The sequence below is a fragment of the Epinephelus lanceolatus genome, chromosome 14 (assembly GCF_041903045.1).
Source record: "Epinephelus lanceolatus isolate andai-2023 chromosome 14, ASM4190304v1, whole genome shotgun sequence".
NCBI lineage: Eukaryota > Metazoa > Chordata > Actinopteri > Perciformes > Serranidae > Epinephelus > Epinephelus lanceolatus.
In genome coordinates this window covers 40940698-40955844 of record NC_135747.1, presented here as the reverse complement: position 1 = coordinate 40955844, position 15147 = coordinate 40940698, and the positions used below count along the sequence as shown (strand labels likewise).

The following is a 15147-nucleotide window of genomic DNA, read 5'->3' as shown; positions in this document are numbered from 1 at the left end:
ATATGCCAATATGTCTGAGTGTTGGTTACAGTTGGACTACAGCTTTGATTATACACCATGTTTTCAATCAGACAAGAAATATAATCATCATGCATGCAATGAAACACATATTTTTGAAGCACTTACCACTGAAATGCGTTGTAATGGAAGTAAACCATGCCAAGGCCGTATAAAAAGGCAGCATTCTGAAAAAGAAAGGGTCAGAAAATTGTTACAAACAGAGGCATAAAACTTCTTTATCACATTGAAATGATTACAGTTCAAAATCTGACTCTAAAAGCAAGCAGTTTCACCCTTGATGGTGGGAGGGGACTTTTACATACAGTGTGTTCATTACTTGAAACGGCACGTCTCTATACGAGTTTAAGGTAGAAATGCAATATAATAAGTATGTTTTCATTAGTGTTTAATCAACTGAGAATAACAATCGTGTTTTTGTCACCTTAGAATGAGCCGTTTATATCTACATAGGGAGCAGGTCCTCATTTATGGCGATTGTGTTTCTACAGTAGCCCAGACCGGACAAACCAAACACTGACTCTAGATAGGACCGTTCGTGTTTTTGTGTCTGCCACCATAGTTAGAAGTACCTCCGAGATGAGCAGCATCGGAAACATGAAACTGCTTTATTAAGTGTTTTCATTCTGGTCCTTTTTGTTGGAAAGCAAGAGTGCTCTGTGGATATATCGGCTTGCAGTAAAAACCTCCTGAGTTATTGAGCACAAATTAGCAGGTCCTAGGTTGGCAGCCCATCTTCAACGTGCCAAATCGCGTTGAAGAAAAACTGATTTGTCGCGTGTAACTGTTTTATTCTGTGTTGTTACTGGTTTAAATCACTTGATCCGTTTGTTTTAGAGAGGAAGAGACCTCTGTGGATAATTCAGCTCCTGATAAAAACCTTCTGAACAATAAACACTGAAGGAATTCTAACCAGAAGAAGTTTCAGCTGGTTGTTACACACCACTAAATCCCCCTAAATCTTACACACTGAACCTTTAAGAACATTTAAGAGGTATTTTACCATTTTTTCATTTCTCTTTTTATGTTCGCTAATTTACATTAATACAAGATACTGTTTTCCAGTATAGTACCAGTTTAGTTTTCCCGCTATGTCAGTGAACTAATATTGAGTATTTATAGAGGCATTGGTTTCCCTCAGGGTGTAAGCAAATGTTAATGATCTAATCAAGCAGACTGAGCAGTATGACCAACATATGTACCACTTATTGATGATAAAATAACTAAAAAGACATATGAGACCAATTGATGGGCATGCAGCAGAATTAAATTATGTCCTGCTGAAAATCAACAAGTACCTGAGATGACATCTCAGACAATACAAAAATGACTGTTGCCTTTTTCTTTCTGACCATTTTTATGAACAAATTCAGAAGAGAACAAAAACAAGACTTTTGTAAATTAGGTCTCACAATATCAACTGATCAAGTGAGTTTACATCTTCCATTTGCTGGTCTTTCCTGTCAAGTGATGAGACACACCATAGCGTGAAACAATTTTATTTTATTAAGTGTTAAACCATATAACGTAAATTATACATTACATGAAGAAAAAAGTGAGTAGAGTTGTAAAGCTGCAATAAGATCTGGCCAATGAGTCACACCAACACATTAGTGCTGCACGATTTGGTAAAAATGTGCGATTGCGATTATGGTGGACAATATCGCGATTTGCGATTGCGATTACAATATAATTACAATAAAATGTAATAAATAAATGGTATCATGAGTCTTTTTGCTTTATTATTATTATTATTTATTATTTTGCTTTTATTAGGGGGGCACTGACCTGACAGTTATTGTTATGGACAGACAGTGTGTCAATGACCATCAACAGACTGAGCACAGTCAAACATGCTGCTCACACAGCAGCGCAGCCTGGCACTGTACACACACAGCGGAGCGAGCATATGTTGCGTTCAGGTGTTGTCACGTAAATGACAAATTCCAGCACGCCATAGCACAACTCAGCAGCGTGTCATGTGGGCCGAACTCGAGCAAAATTGCTCAATTTTTCATTTGTTATGGAGTCCATGATTTCCCTGTGATACTTACAAATGTTTAATGCTTAACTGTGCTTGGATGTTGTTTTATGAGGCTCTGGTGGCTTTCAGTTGTCTCTTTGTCTTTAACATTACACGGCTCGGCTTGCTCTCACATGCACTCTTCCTACTTTTCTCTGTGCTGTCTCAAGTGTTGATATAGATTGGTCATGTTGCCGCGGGACGTGGTGACATTAACTTTGAAACTTTTACACAACACGTCTTTCAGGTACGGCGACGTTGGACAGAAAGACATGCTGTGTAAAAATTTAAGTCGCTACGTCCCGTCTCAAGTGCTGATATAGATTGCTCGTGTTGCCGCGGGACGTGGAGACTTTAACTTTTACACTTACACAGCACGTCTTTCTGTTCAACGTCGCCGTACCTGAATCCAAAGTATCGCCATGTAACAGACGTTTTATTCGCCACCAATTCAGCCTGTTCTTGGTCGAGCTCATGCTCTTCTTCAGCATCTGTGTTGGTCACTGCTGCACGCTGGCTGCACGCACCAGGATAGCTTGTGGGTGTGATGTCAACAAACTCCACGCACTACAGGAGAGGCGGTCACGTTCACAGGCACACACGTTAACATTTATTTACCCTACAATAAATCGCAAATCGCAGCCTTTTATGCGGTTATGTAATCGCACAGCCTGACATCGCGATTGCGATTAGATTAATCGTGCAGCACTACAACACACTGAGCATAAATCAATGAAATTTCTACATAAACATAATTATGTTGATGCATCTTTTCGCCACTTCCCACTAAGGACTAGTTATATTTGGTCAGTCACACCAGTCTACTCCTGGCCAATAACAGCCCAGCACTTGGGGCTTCAAACTGCAGCTATTCTACACGGCCACCAAGAGAAGTCTGCCCCACGCCATTATCTAGCAGAGGGTAGGACCTCACACCCTCACTTCACCGTGGTGATCTGTAATCCCGAGGAGCCCAGAGCTGTCAGGTCTGATCACAATCCAGCTCTCAGCACCTCTGTCTAATGGGCATTCCAAACAGTGCGACATTAGACCAAACGGGCCTATTAATCCACACAGAGAGCACGGAGAGGACAGGCTGGACGCCATCATATCACAGCGGATTGGACAATTTATCTCCAGGCCATGAGCAGGAACTGTGGGCAATCTGAACGGAGGCAAGTGTTTCTGCAAATAATACTAAAATGTTGCATCCACTGTATCACATCTTCGTGAAAGTCCCTGCAGCTACGCTCTTTGGATGATAAATGTCACTTGATTAGCTAAATTGAGCAGAAGAGATGTCGTGATCCAAACTGAATAAATAGAGCTAAACAAGGCCATTTTTTCATTGATCGACCGGTTCAGTTAAAAAATAGTTTCGGCAATATAACACAACAGAAAACCCCTGATGGTTTTTCTGAACTTCTTCTCTGTTCCCTCACCTTTAAGTCCAGGTAAAGCAAAATCTACTATTTCTTTTTAAACACGTAATACATGGTAGAAAATTTTTCTCCATGCCTGGTCGATGACGCACTGGGACCATCCTCATCATAACCCCTCCCCTACTATATAAATATTACATTACGACAAACTTTAACTTGGAGCGCAGCACATAGCATCAGTGTCGTTTCGTCCAAGCTCTGTGCGTGAGGGGCAACTTCGCTACGTCCCACAAGCTCTCTGAGCTCTTTCAGTCTAATAAATACATGTATAAACATCTTTGTTAAATGTCACAATCATATAAACCCAAGCTAAACAGCTGTCACTAATGTATCTGTAAGTATTTCTGGCTGAACTGGCTACCTGTCCCATCAGCAAACTGCTGTGGGTGTGGGTGTGGGTGTGTGCTTTGTGCGTACATTGGTTGCTGTTGCAGCTAAACGAGGCTATCACCGTGCAGCAGCTCTTGTTCCGTGGTTCAGAGGGTGTGTGCTGTATAACCATTGACTGTGTGTGCTAATGGGTTAGCTGCTATCGCGTCTGTTGCTGTGGAGCAGCATTTCTTTGGTTCAGGTGTGTGTGTGTGTGTGTGTGTGTGTGTGTGTGTGTGTCTGTGTGTCTGTGATACTGGGTTAGCTCCTGAAGGGTGTCCGTCATTTGGCATTGGCTTGGCCTTCATTTTAGCTCCCTCAGCGGACACGACCCCAGCGTCTCAGAGCAAAGAATACTGCCCATTTTTCATGATTTTGAAACCTAATTTTATATACTTGTTTTTTTAATCAATTTGGCTGGGTGCTTAATAATACATTTTTTAAATCACAGACTTTACCCAGACTTTGAGTTTTGCGTTCCTCCGATCCCCAGGAACGAAAAGTGTGTTGCTCCACTCCAGTTATAACAAACACTCTGCACATACTACAGCATAGAGAGATAATGTGACACTTTATCTGGTGCATTTATTGCTCATTAATTCTTTCAAAGGACACAGACAGAATCTAGCCACTGGCTCTGAGCTCAGCTGCAGCTGGTTGAAGCTGTGACTGTGGATGCGGTTACTGCTCGGACTACGGCTGCAGTTGTGGTTGTCTATGGCTACGGTGGCTGTACTGTGACTTCTCTTTACTGCTCCTTTTAACATTAACCAAGAAAGCATTGTGAAGCCACACTGGATCTGAAACTGCTGTGCCTCTATCAAATACGACAGGAGCGTAACCAACACACCACAGAGGAGTTCAGCAGTTTCAACAAAACACTCGAAGCACAGCCATGGCGATAGTCATAATCACAGCGACTGCCTGTGCAGCAGAGGGTGGGAGCGCTACGTTCACCAGCTCTGCCAGCTCTATCTGAGTTCATTCATGCTGTGGTTACAACCAGCAGCAGTCTACTACATTATAATTAATACTGAATCATAACACAGCTCAGCCTCTTTTTGTATCAGAGGCAGGGCTCCAAATACCACCTGCATACGCACAGTAGCGCATCTAAAATTTGAGCTGTGCATGAGGCTGCTCAGGGTTGTCAACTCTCACACGCTGACCGTAAGAATCACGCAATCAACTCTTTTCACACGCTCCTACACCCATTCTCTTTATAACTGATAACAGCGCAGCACGAAGAGAGGGAACCAACAGCGCACGGACAGGCGACACAGAGCAGCACAACAGCAGCACCATAAAAGGCTGCCGTCAAGCCCACTGCCTGATTCTGATGCACATTCATTCATGCTGTTGCGGTACAGGTGCCTGGAGCGGCCATACAGAGCGAAGAAAGACTCACATTTCAGCAGCCATTTCTCATATTCCTCCAGAGCAGTACATTGCAGTCGGACTCCAGCCTGTTTGTCCAGACTGGAGGCATGCCGACTGACATAAGTACCTCATATAACCCCACTTCAAAAAATCTGTACTATCCCTTGAATGTGCATCAGTCACAGCAGGACACTGAGGCTCTTCTTTACTAACGGTTAACCTCAACATTTGCATAATTCTTTGTGTGCTCACTGTTACTAATGTGCCACATGTACCGGCTCAGTCACACTGACTTGACTGCAGGCCACTTGAGCATGTGGGGCCTTCCACCGCCCTCAGTTCTTACAGTGTGTCTCTGGCACAGACTGTACCCACTCCCTCAGTGTCCTTAAATGCACTCAGCAGTATATTACCTCCACATGTCCTCGAAGAATCAAGCACATACACAACAGGCTGACAACCAGCCCAGTCTTCTTGTGTGCACAGCAATCTTTCCATCATCGCTCGACACATTTCAACACAGTAGAGTCTACTCACTAAGCATTAGGACAGTGATATGTTTTCATTGTTTGTCTCTGTATATCAGCACACTGGATTTCATGTTGATATAACAGTGCCAAGTTACACCTTTACGAATACCTAAGGATGTTCACATTCACACTGGGTGAACACTGCATAAAAAGTGACCCAGTTTTAGGGCAATGCAGTTGAGTGTGCACTGCAATGGTTTCTATTGGGCACCATGTGGACCAAAGAGCAAACCACACCAACAGTTAAGGTCAGAAAGAATAGTGGCACAAAATATAAAAGGTGCTATTTTACCAACATGTTGTGCAAACTCACCTTCCAGTAGTCCGTCTGTAAACTGAAGTACCTCTGGTATGCAGATAATGCTGAGAATAATGAGACGAATAGAAGGAGGTGATACAGACAGAGGGGGAAACACAGAAGGAGATAATCAACAGTTAGTGAAAATGTTCAAGATATTCGACTCAGCTGCACTTTCAACACTTCCCAGTGAGAAGAATTTCAAGACAAAAAACTAAATATCTGATGAGAGTGACCCTTTGTCAACAGGCTTTAGCAGTGTGAACCAAAATAATGAGCGTAGAATATCAAAGCAACAACAGCTCACATCGAACGACTACTTGTGAAAAAAATAGCTATCAATTGATTATTCTATCCTTTTGTTGGATTAAAATTGGCGTCAAGTAAGTGGCCGCTAGTCTTCAAGAGGTCCAGGTAAAAACAAACAATTTAAAATCACACAGAATCAAAAAAACAAGAAAAGGCAAAACAATCCACTACAATTATAAGAAAACAATCAGGGAAGCCCCTTTTACACTGCCTATTCAAGGCGGGAATTCCACGTCGTTATTCCACCTCGATGTTCTGTAGAAAAGGTACAATCGCTGAATAGGCAGGACAGAAACAACATTGATGTTGAACCAAACGTTAGTCAAACAGAAAGGTCATTAGTCGGCAAGATTTCATTGGTCGCTTGGTCACCAAAAAAAAAAAATAGAAAAGAAAAAAGGTGAAACTCTATTAGGAGATATACCTTATCAATATATGGTACCTGCGGTTATTCCACAGGCTAGTTAATAACATGTCGGGCAGGAAATCCAAAGTGTGGGATCATTTTGACAAGGTGAAGGACGAACCCAAGGTGATATGTAAACTCATCTTCATTGGTTGACTACAAACATGACGTATCATCTGAAACATGGAAGTAGCTACATGCCCATTAGCCCACAGCGTCATTAACAGGCGGCTCGCTCAGTGTGTGACGTGCACTTGGAGATAAAATATAGGCCTATATTAATGAAGGTTCATTAGTACGGTTTTGTATTTCTCTGTAATGTAGCACAGTGTTAACAATGTTACTGATACTATTCTTTCTCACACCTTCAACTCAAACCACCAAAATATATCATTACATTCATATCAGAAACATGCAGATGACTTCTCGACTAATGGCCCTAAATGACGACTATCAGTCGACTTGGAATACTCTTAGTCAGGGGCAGCCCTACGTGTCACAATGCTGGGACACTATTTAAAAATTACACACGGAGGCAGAATGATGCAGCCGTCATTTGGTTGTATGTAAAAAGGTGGCATGAAGAAGGGACTTCACAGCGGCTCTATAGCGTGATCTCTGTGTAAAATGGGACTTTAGATTTTAATGTTAGAGAGGTACAAAATAAACAAGACGCAGGAGGCTTTACACATAGAGACTCTTACCTTTTGGATAGTCCTCCAGCAGGAGGTTGAAGTGGCCGAGCTGACAGAAAATGTCAGGGTCCACTTTCCCTTCTGCTTTCAGGATGAGGGCATCGTAGCAGCTAACAGCCTGAATGAAAGAACAACAGCAGTGAAAAGTTAAAGAGGTGCTACAGCTGTAGTGAAGAACACAGAGATAAACGGTTGATCAATACCGTGCATATCACACAACAACGATAAACGGTCGATACAGCAAGCAAATTTTGACTCCAGCCTGCTGCTTTACCTTAATGCTTTGGCCAACAGCTCAGAGGTGATTATCAGACACAGCTGACTGATAAACTACCAAAGAGTGTGATTCCAAGCCTTCCAGGACTGTTTTGCATAGCAAGAGCTGAATGCCCAAATATGGACTGTGTCAGTTAGGGTTTAAACATTGGCTAAACAAATGACTCCTGCTGGCCCATACTGCAGCTACTGAGGAGGAATGATGAGAGAGTGGGGACGGGTATCGTTAGCATTTTATTGATGCTGATTTCAGTACTGCTTATTAATACCAACACCTTACTGATACTCTTATTCATACTACTCTCTGTAATTTGGTGCAAAATAAATTAAGACATGACATAAAAAGATTAAACAGTTGCGTAAGCTGCTGATTCACAGTGAATCTCCTACAGACAAAACATAAATAAAATTGTGCCAAATCAACAGGCTTTCTCTTTCTTCTTCGCCTGAATTCAGAGCATCTCATAGAAGCAAAATATAAATAAAACGAACTAACTTAAAACGAATATGTCATCACAGAATGCAACCAAAAGGAAGCACTGTGAATTGGACACGCAACTCGGACCAAATGCAATTTTATTGGTTACCTCAGTCTGTCTTTAGGGGCTGGATGGATACGGTGATGCTCTGTAGAGCAATAGTGTTATGGGTGTGTGAGCTGACGCTGGACAAGGACGGGGATTCAGTGTGGTGATGCAAAGTAACGTTACTGTACGTTCAAACCGGAAACTTCCAAAGAGGCGGGGCGTCGGTGGCTTCGTGGGTAGAGCAGGCGCCCCATGTACAAGGCTGTTGCCACAGCGGCCCGGGTTCGAATCCAGCCTGTGGCCCTTTGCTGCATGTCATCCCCCATCTCTCTCTCTCCCCCTTCACACTTTCCTGTCCTGTCCATTAAAGGCAAAAATGGCAAAAAAAAAAAAAAAAAAAAAAAAAAAAAAAAAAAAAAAATATATATATATATATATATATATATATATATATATATATATATATATATATATATATATCTATCTTTAACCAAAAAAAAAACTTCCAAAGAGGCAAAGTCTCTCGATGACACCCAAGAAGCACGACTGTCAAAAATATTTGTGGCAGCTTTGGTCGCTCTAGTTGCTCATCACGTGAATCATTGAACGTTCGATCGTGCTTGTCAATTTAAAGGAGACGCAAAGCAGACTACTGGCTTGAAAGCAGCATAGTTGCTACTTGCTGTTGTCCAGTCAAAAAGTTTATAGTTGGCCAACAGAAAGTTATGTTTGGTCAATGAAAACAGAAAACGTATGTCGTCGCATTCAAACCAAGCAACTTGCATGCTAAGTCGCAACATTAGCCTGCAATTCTCTCCTCTATTACTAACATTACACACTTTAAAACTCACCAGACCACGTTCACAACATGGTCCCAAGCCTCATTCTTTTTATTTTGGTCTCTGTAACCGAACAGCGACACATTATAAAGGACTGAGTGGGCACGAACGCAAGCAATAAACTTCTCGATATCCATTGTCGGAACAAGTGTGCTGTACGAACCAAAGTTACATGGCTTGTTCTCTGGGACCCGCTTCATCGAAGCACGTCAGCATTCCGATTGGTTGTCGCCAAAACGCGCCAGGGCTCATTACCATAAAGTTAAACAAGTTTTAACTCCCCTCCAGACCCGTTCCGGTCTCGTTAGTTGCCCAAGACGCGCGGCTAACAACCAGGTCGCCCATGTCGCCGGGCTCTCACTGAAAATGAATGACTTCCGCCATTTTGTAAGCTCTGGTCGCTGTTGGTTTGAACGTACAGTTAGTGACGTTATTCCAAACAACGGATCCTCCAAAACGGAGGCTATTTGACAGTTTAGAAGACACCTTATTTGATATGCAGCAAAGTCAAAATGCAGTCGATCATATATGTGGAATTGCGGGAAGCCAAAGTTTTGACAAGATTTATATATTACAGGAATGTCTGTAGTCATAGCCTTCATAGTGGAGGATTTGGGTTCCTTGTATGAACCTAAAAATATAAGGTTACTGTCTACCTGCAGTCCTTGGGGCCCTCCGTGCCGTGCCGCCAACACTGCAGCCATGGCGCATTGAGCTCCAGAGAGCCGAGGATGACCGCAGTTAGGTCTCCAATGTATACAGAGCACCACAACAAAAACGCTGACACATAACTGACAGTTTAATATCTAAAACACAGGACTGCCTCTCAGTGGTTTCTTCGACATGAGAAATACTTCAAAAACTAGTGACATCACGCAACGCCAATTGACTTCAACATGGTTTTGTTGTTTGCAGTGTAGCTGTATGAGGGAAAATAATAGGGCATGTCCCCAGGACACATCAGTGGTAAGTTTACTGCATCCTTTCAGATTTTTAAGGCTATGACACATCAAGCCGACGATTGGCTGTCAGCAAGCGTCTGTCGCCCTCATCAGTAGTGTGTTCTCCTCGTCAGCCCCCGTCTGCTATTTTTTCTGTGTCGACAATGGTAGACCCCATCAGTGAATGAAATCACCGATTGGCAGTGAAGAGACACAGGGGTAAGACAGTAAACAAAGAGCTTAAGTCAAGAGGAAGGGAGACTAAACAAACTTGTTATATTAGGTAAGATTATTTTTCTTAAGCCTCTGAGCTCCTTAGCAGAAACGCTTCCTGATGGTTTGTGTTATTCTTCACTGGCACACACTAAGTATGCGGTTTCAACGCGGAAAAAAAATATTGATCCATTAAAAATTGATTGTTTTACAAACTGTCCAAAAAGACATTGCAGTTCAAGGCTGGATTACAAAGGGATACGACCACACAGGAGCCTTCACTGAAACAGCACAACAGTTAGCGTTAGCTTCTGGGCAAAAATAAATTAAATAATAAGTCTGTCGCATGCAGCGTTCCAGACATATTTAACTTTAGTAGCATTATGGCATATACGACATAGTCAGCCAACTGCTTTAATGATGAGTGTAGGGCTGAACAACATATTGGAAATTCTTTTGCATCGTGATATTAACATGTGCAAGATAGCCTAAAGGTATTGCAAAAGACTGATTGAACTGTGATAAACTGTATATCAAAGTCACACATTCACACGCAACATACTGTGTTGAAACAGTGTTGTTGGGTGTCTTCACTAGTTTTGAAAGTTTTTTTATGTCACAAATAAACACTGAGAGTGAAGCTTGTGTTTTAGATGTTATTATCATACTGTCCGTGATGTGTCAGTGTTTTGTTCTGGTGCTCTGCACAGATCTGACACCTGTCCGCCCGCCTGTTCTCATCCCCGGCTCTCTGAGGCTCTCAGCACCACCGTTTCCTTGTAAAGACTGTGGGACAGCACAGAAGGCCACAGGGACTGCTGGTAGACAATAACCTTGTATTTCAAGGTTCATAAAATACACCCAAATATGTCAGATATTACTACAGACATTCCTGTTATCTTACATCACAGTGACTGCTGTGACAGCAGATGCTGTATTCACTCATATCAGAGATGATGGTGCTTTACCATCCAGGTGCTTTACCATGCCGGGTTTTTTGATAATTATTATTTCTGAACTGACGAGTCAGGAACGGGTTCCAATTTAGTACCAGTGTGTGTGCACGCATCTGTGTGTGAGATATAGTCAGCATAACTATTATGTTGAATGCAATAAGCCATGAAAAAAAAACAGAAGAATAAAATTGAGTAATTTTATGTTGAACAGAGCGTCACCTTCAGTGTGTGCTCATCTTGTTGAGCTTTGCCATCACTTAAATCAAAAGGACCCCAATTACAAATGATTCAGTGATGTGTTTGTCATAAGACTGAAAGCCTAAAGCACAAGACTGGGTGAAATGAAATCAGTTTACTGTGACACACTGATTCTAGTTTACTTCTGTACCTTTTTAACATTATGTTATTGCACAGTTTGTTCTGAAGTCACCCAGATGTTTTCATCTGTATGTACCATTCAGAATATATTGTTTGTGTTTGTCTTGTGGTTAGTGATGCAATCAAGATCAAGATCGGCAATGCTCATGCAAGAATTACTACCGGAGCCGGCCATATATAATATGTCTTATATTTGCTTCTTCTTTAGACAAACTTGCAAATCACATCTGATCATTCTGATCACACAGTGAACATACTGTTGAGCAGTTTCTTTGCAGCACAAAGCTGAAAGTAGACTAACAAATTAAGTTTCATATGATCAGCTCTACGCAGTCTGTGAAACCAACACAAACTTTAGTGTACTTAAATTCAATTCAATTCAATTCATACTTTATTAAAGACACATCTCAAGGAGAGGTCCATAGCACAGAGCAAGACAAACAACATACACACTTTAAAAAAAAAAAAGATAACAACAATACACAATAAAACAGTGATGTACAGAAAATAAAATATAACAGTCACACACAAGTGTACAGGCAAGATCGCCAGTGACTCCACATCTTAGACGTGAACCTGACTGAGCTGTACTTAAAGTCAGGGCTGGGTGGTCGATCATCTTTTATCTTTAATTTTGATTATGAAAACAAGATAATTGAGATGAAACAATTGTTGTGCCTCATTCTGTTTCACAGCAATGCTGCGTCGCCTCACGTCGACTGTGTCCAGGCCAAAAGGTCGCACTCAAACATACTGCAAAGACTACGGCCAACCGCCAACTAGCACGTACATTCTGCATCTGCTGAGATGAACTAGCTCTCCATACCAGCAGGTGGCAGTAGTCACATTAAAGGGAAACCGAAGACTGACAGAATGGATTCAAGACGCTGGTCAGCCAGTTAGCACATTAACAACACAACCTGATACTGAAAGAATAGATTATATTTACAGTGTGTTAGCAATCAATAACAATCAATTATGAAACATTTCTGCGAAAGAGCTCAATGACTAACAAATAATTTTACATCATCTAAAAAGTTTGTGTTGATCTCACCGCTCATGACATTAGCTGTTTGTTTGTTTGTGTTGCTCACTTCTGTTTTTTTATTTCTCATGCACTGAGCTGAACTGCCGGACAGAGGGATTACGAGCTCCAACGCCTATTCAACATGCTGAATCGGCAGAGAAAACGCTATCAAGGACCAGTAAGGGTCAACAGTGCAGGACACACTGCAAAAACTAGTGTGACAGAAGCTCACTAACAGCCAGATACTGACCGATGGCTGACCGTCTTGGTGTGTCAGGGCCTTTAGAAAACTAATGCATTAAGCGTTGCTAACTTATTTCTAAAAGCTACTAGCGACAAATCTAGTGACTTATTCAGACCATAAGGGAAAAGTCAGAAATGTATTATGTTGTAATTCATTGCAGTGCATGCTGCTCAAAGTAAATGCAGTCAACGGCTCTTTTGCCAACAGTGCTACATCCCAGCCTCTTCTCTTGTGCCGTCTTTGTATCTGTATATCATTTATTAGACTTTTTTTTAAAGTTCAATAAATGCATGATGTTTCCAAAGTCAATTAGTAATCATAAATTACTGTCATATCAATACTGACCAAAACAAATCACAATTATAATTTTTGTCATAATTGAGCAGACCAACATTAACAGCAATATCTGTTCGCAGCAGAACTGGCTCTTCACTTATTATGACAACACTAGAGAAATTACTAAAACATTTATTCAGAAAGCACACTAAAGGGTGAATTCTGATACCAAACTGTCCGACTCATATATCAGAAAAACTAGTAGGTTGCATCCCGCACTGGACAGTCCAATAGATGAATATTGGTCATTTTATTTGCTAACCTAATGACCGTCACCCTCATCATGCAATAGAAAAAAACATTTTGTAAATCTTCATAAATGATGTGACATAATTTACAGTCATTTATATGTATATAAATATGCATGTAATAAAAGATTCTGTATAGACTCAATCACCATGAAATTGTTGTAAATAAACAACTTCCGGGTAGAAAACCCTTACGTCACGTACATAAAATTGAACAGCACTGAGCAAATGCTGCTTCAGTTTGGTTAGTTTTTAGCCACCAAAAAAAAAAACCTTACTGTCAGACAGTCTTTTCCAACAGGGAATTGAAGCCGCTATATCAAAGCCACCAGACTCCATTGACAAAAACAGTAATTTTACATAGCAGAACACTGGAGTTGCTGATCTACCCCAGCCTTGATTGGTTTTTGTGTGAGGTAAAGCAGAAAATATCCAAATATAGTGTAAATTTACACCGATATTGATTTTTCTAGGTGGCTAAAATATGTTTTGCTGCAGCCCTGTCCACAACAGAACGTTGCTTAGCTTCCCTGCCAGTAGATTTGGTGTGTTAAAGATGACAGAAAAGCAGCATAGTACATAAAATAAGCACAGCAGAAACGTCACATAGGTCGCACAACTGTGTTTAACCATATACTTCTGAATGGTACAGTCATGGTAACAAAATAAAACAAACAAGTTTGCCAATTTGACATATTCAAGCAACTAAAATCAACTGCCAGATGTTTCCCAGGAAGTGACTGTTGGGGTGTTTGCGTGACGTCACAGTGATTCAGTCTACACTACAGTATGATATGTTTGTAAGGAAGATGGACCTCAGTTGGGGTTGTAATAAATCATGCTTGCATCATTTATCACCGGAAAGCCACTACATTGATTTGAAAAGATGGGATCTAAACATTCATGTATAAAATTAATATTGCATTAGTTTATTTTATTGAAACAAATGTACTAGTACCTTGATATAATATTTATAGAATCAAATTGAGTCTTTGCTGGAGGAATCACCACCACTTCAACCCCACCACCTTATCTCAAGCTCCTTGTAAGAAAAAACGCACCAATTCTCACATTTACAGAAAAAAAAAAACACTCACAAATATGCATTTCCTTACACTTCCATTATGCAGCATATTAAAACCATGCATTACCACACACATTACCACACACATTTTGGAAGTGCTGGCTCAATGCCAAGCCGTTCTACTTATGAAATTGTGCAACAGGGGTTAGCTGAGGCCCAGCAGAGCACCCTGCAGGGACAGTGTGATTCAGCAAACAATACACTTACACATGCATCCTACAGTTTTACAAACTACATTGGGATACTACTAAAATAATGTTTTCTTATTGTTCTCAATGATAAGTGGATCAGTTTTAACAGTGGCTGAACTAATACACTCCCGTCCCCCCTGTTTTAAAATGGTAGAGTCCAGAGAGAGGATGTAAAGGGAACTTAGGTTGATTTATTCCACCAGAGATACACATGTATTTAATGTCACACAGCCTTATGTATTTGGTGTTATCACGAGGAAAGGTCCCACGATCAGATCCTATACGTTTATGGTGTGTGCAGGCCTGCATGTGCTGGTCAGGTACGGTCAGCAGAGTATGAAGGACGGCAATACCGGAGCGCATGGCTGATCCTGATCTGAAAGTCCACCCTAACAAAACAATGTAATCAAGCAGAAA

At 41.2% G+C, this 15147-nt stretch overlaps 1 protein-coding gene across 1 annotated transcript in view; it reads right to left on the bottom strand.

The window, feature by feature from the left end:
* kdm6a (lysine (K)-specific demethylase 6A) overlaps positions 1-15147 on the bottom strand; it is a 60934-nt gene that overhangs the window by 43958 nt on the left and 1829 nt on the right. The window contains exons 3-5 of the mRNA XM_078174725.1: positions 7480-7588; positions 6076-6125; positions 127-185 (exon numbers count right to left, since the gene is read on the bottom strand). Of these exons, the coding sequence (XP_078030851.1) occupies positions 127-185; positions 6076-6125; positions 7480-7588 (218 nt within the window). The remainder of the gene's footprint in view (positions 1-126; positions 186-6075; positions 6126-7479; positions 7589-15147) is intronic.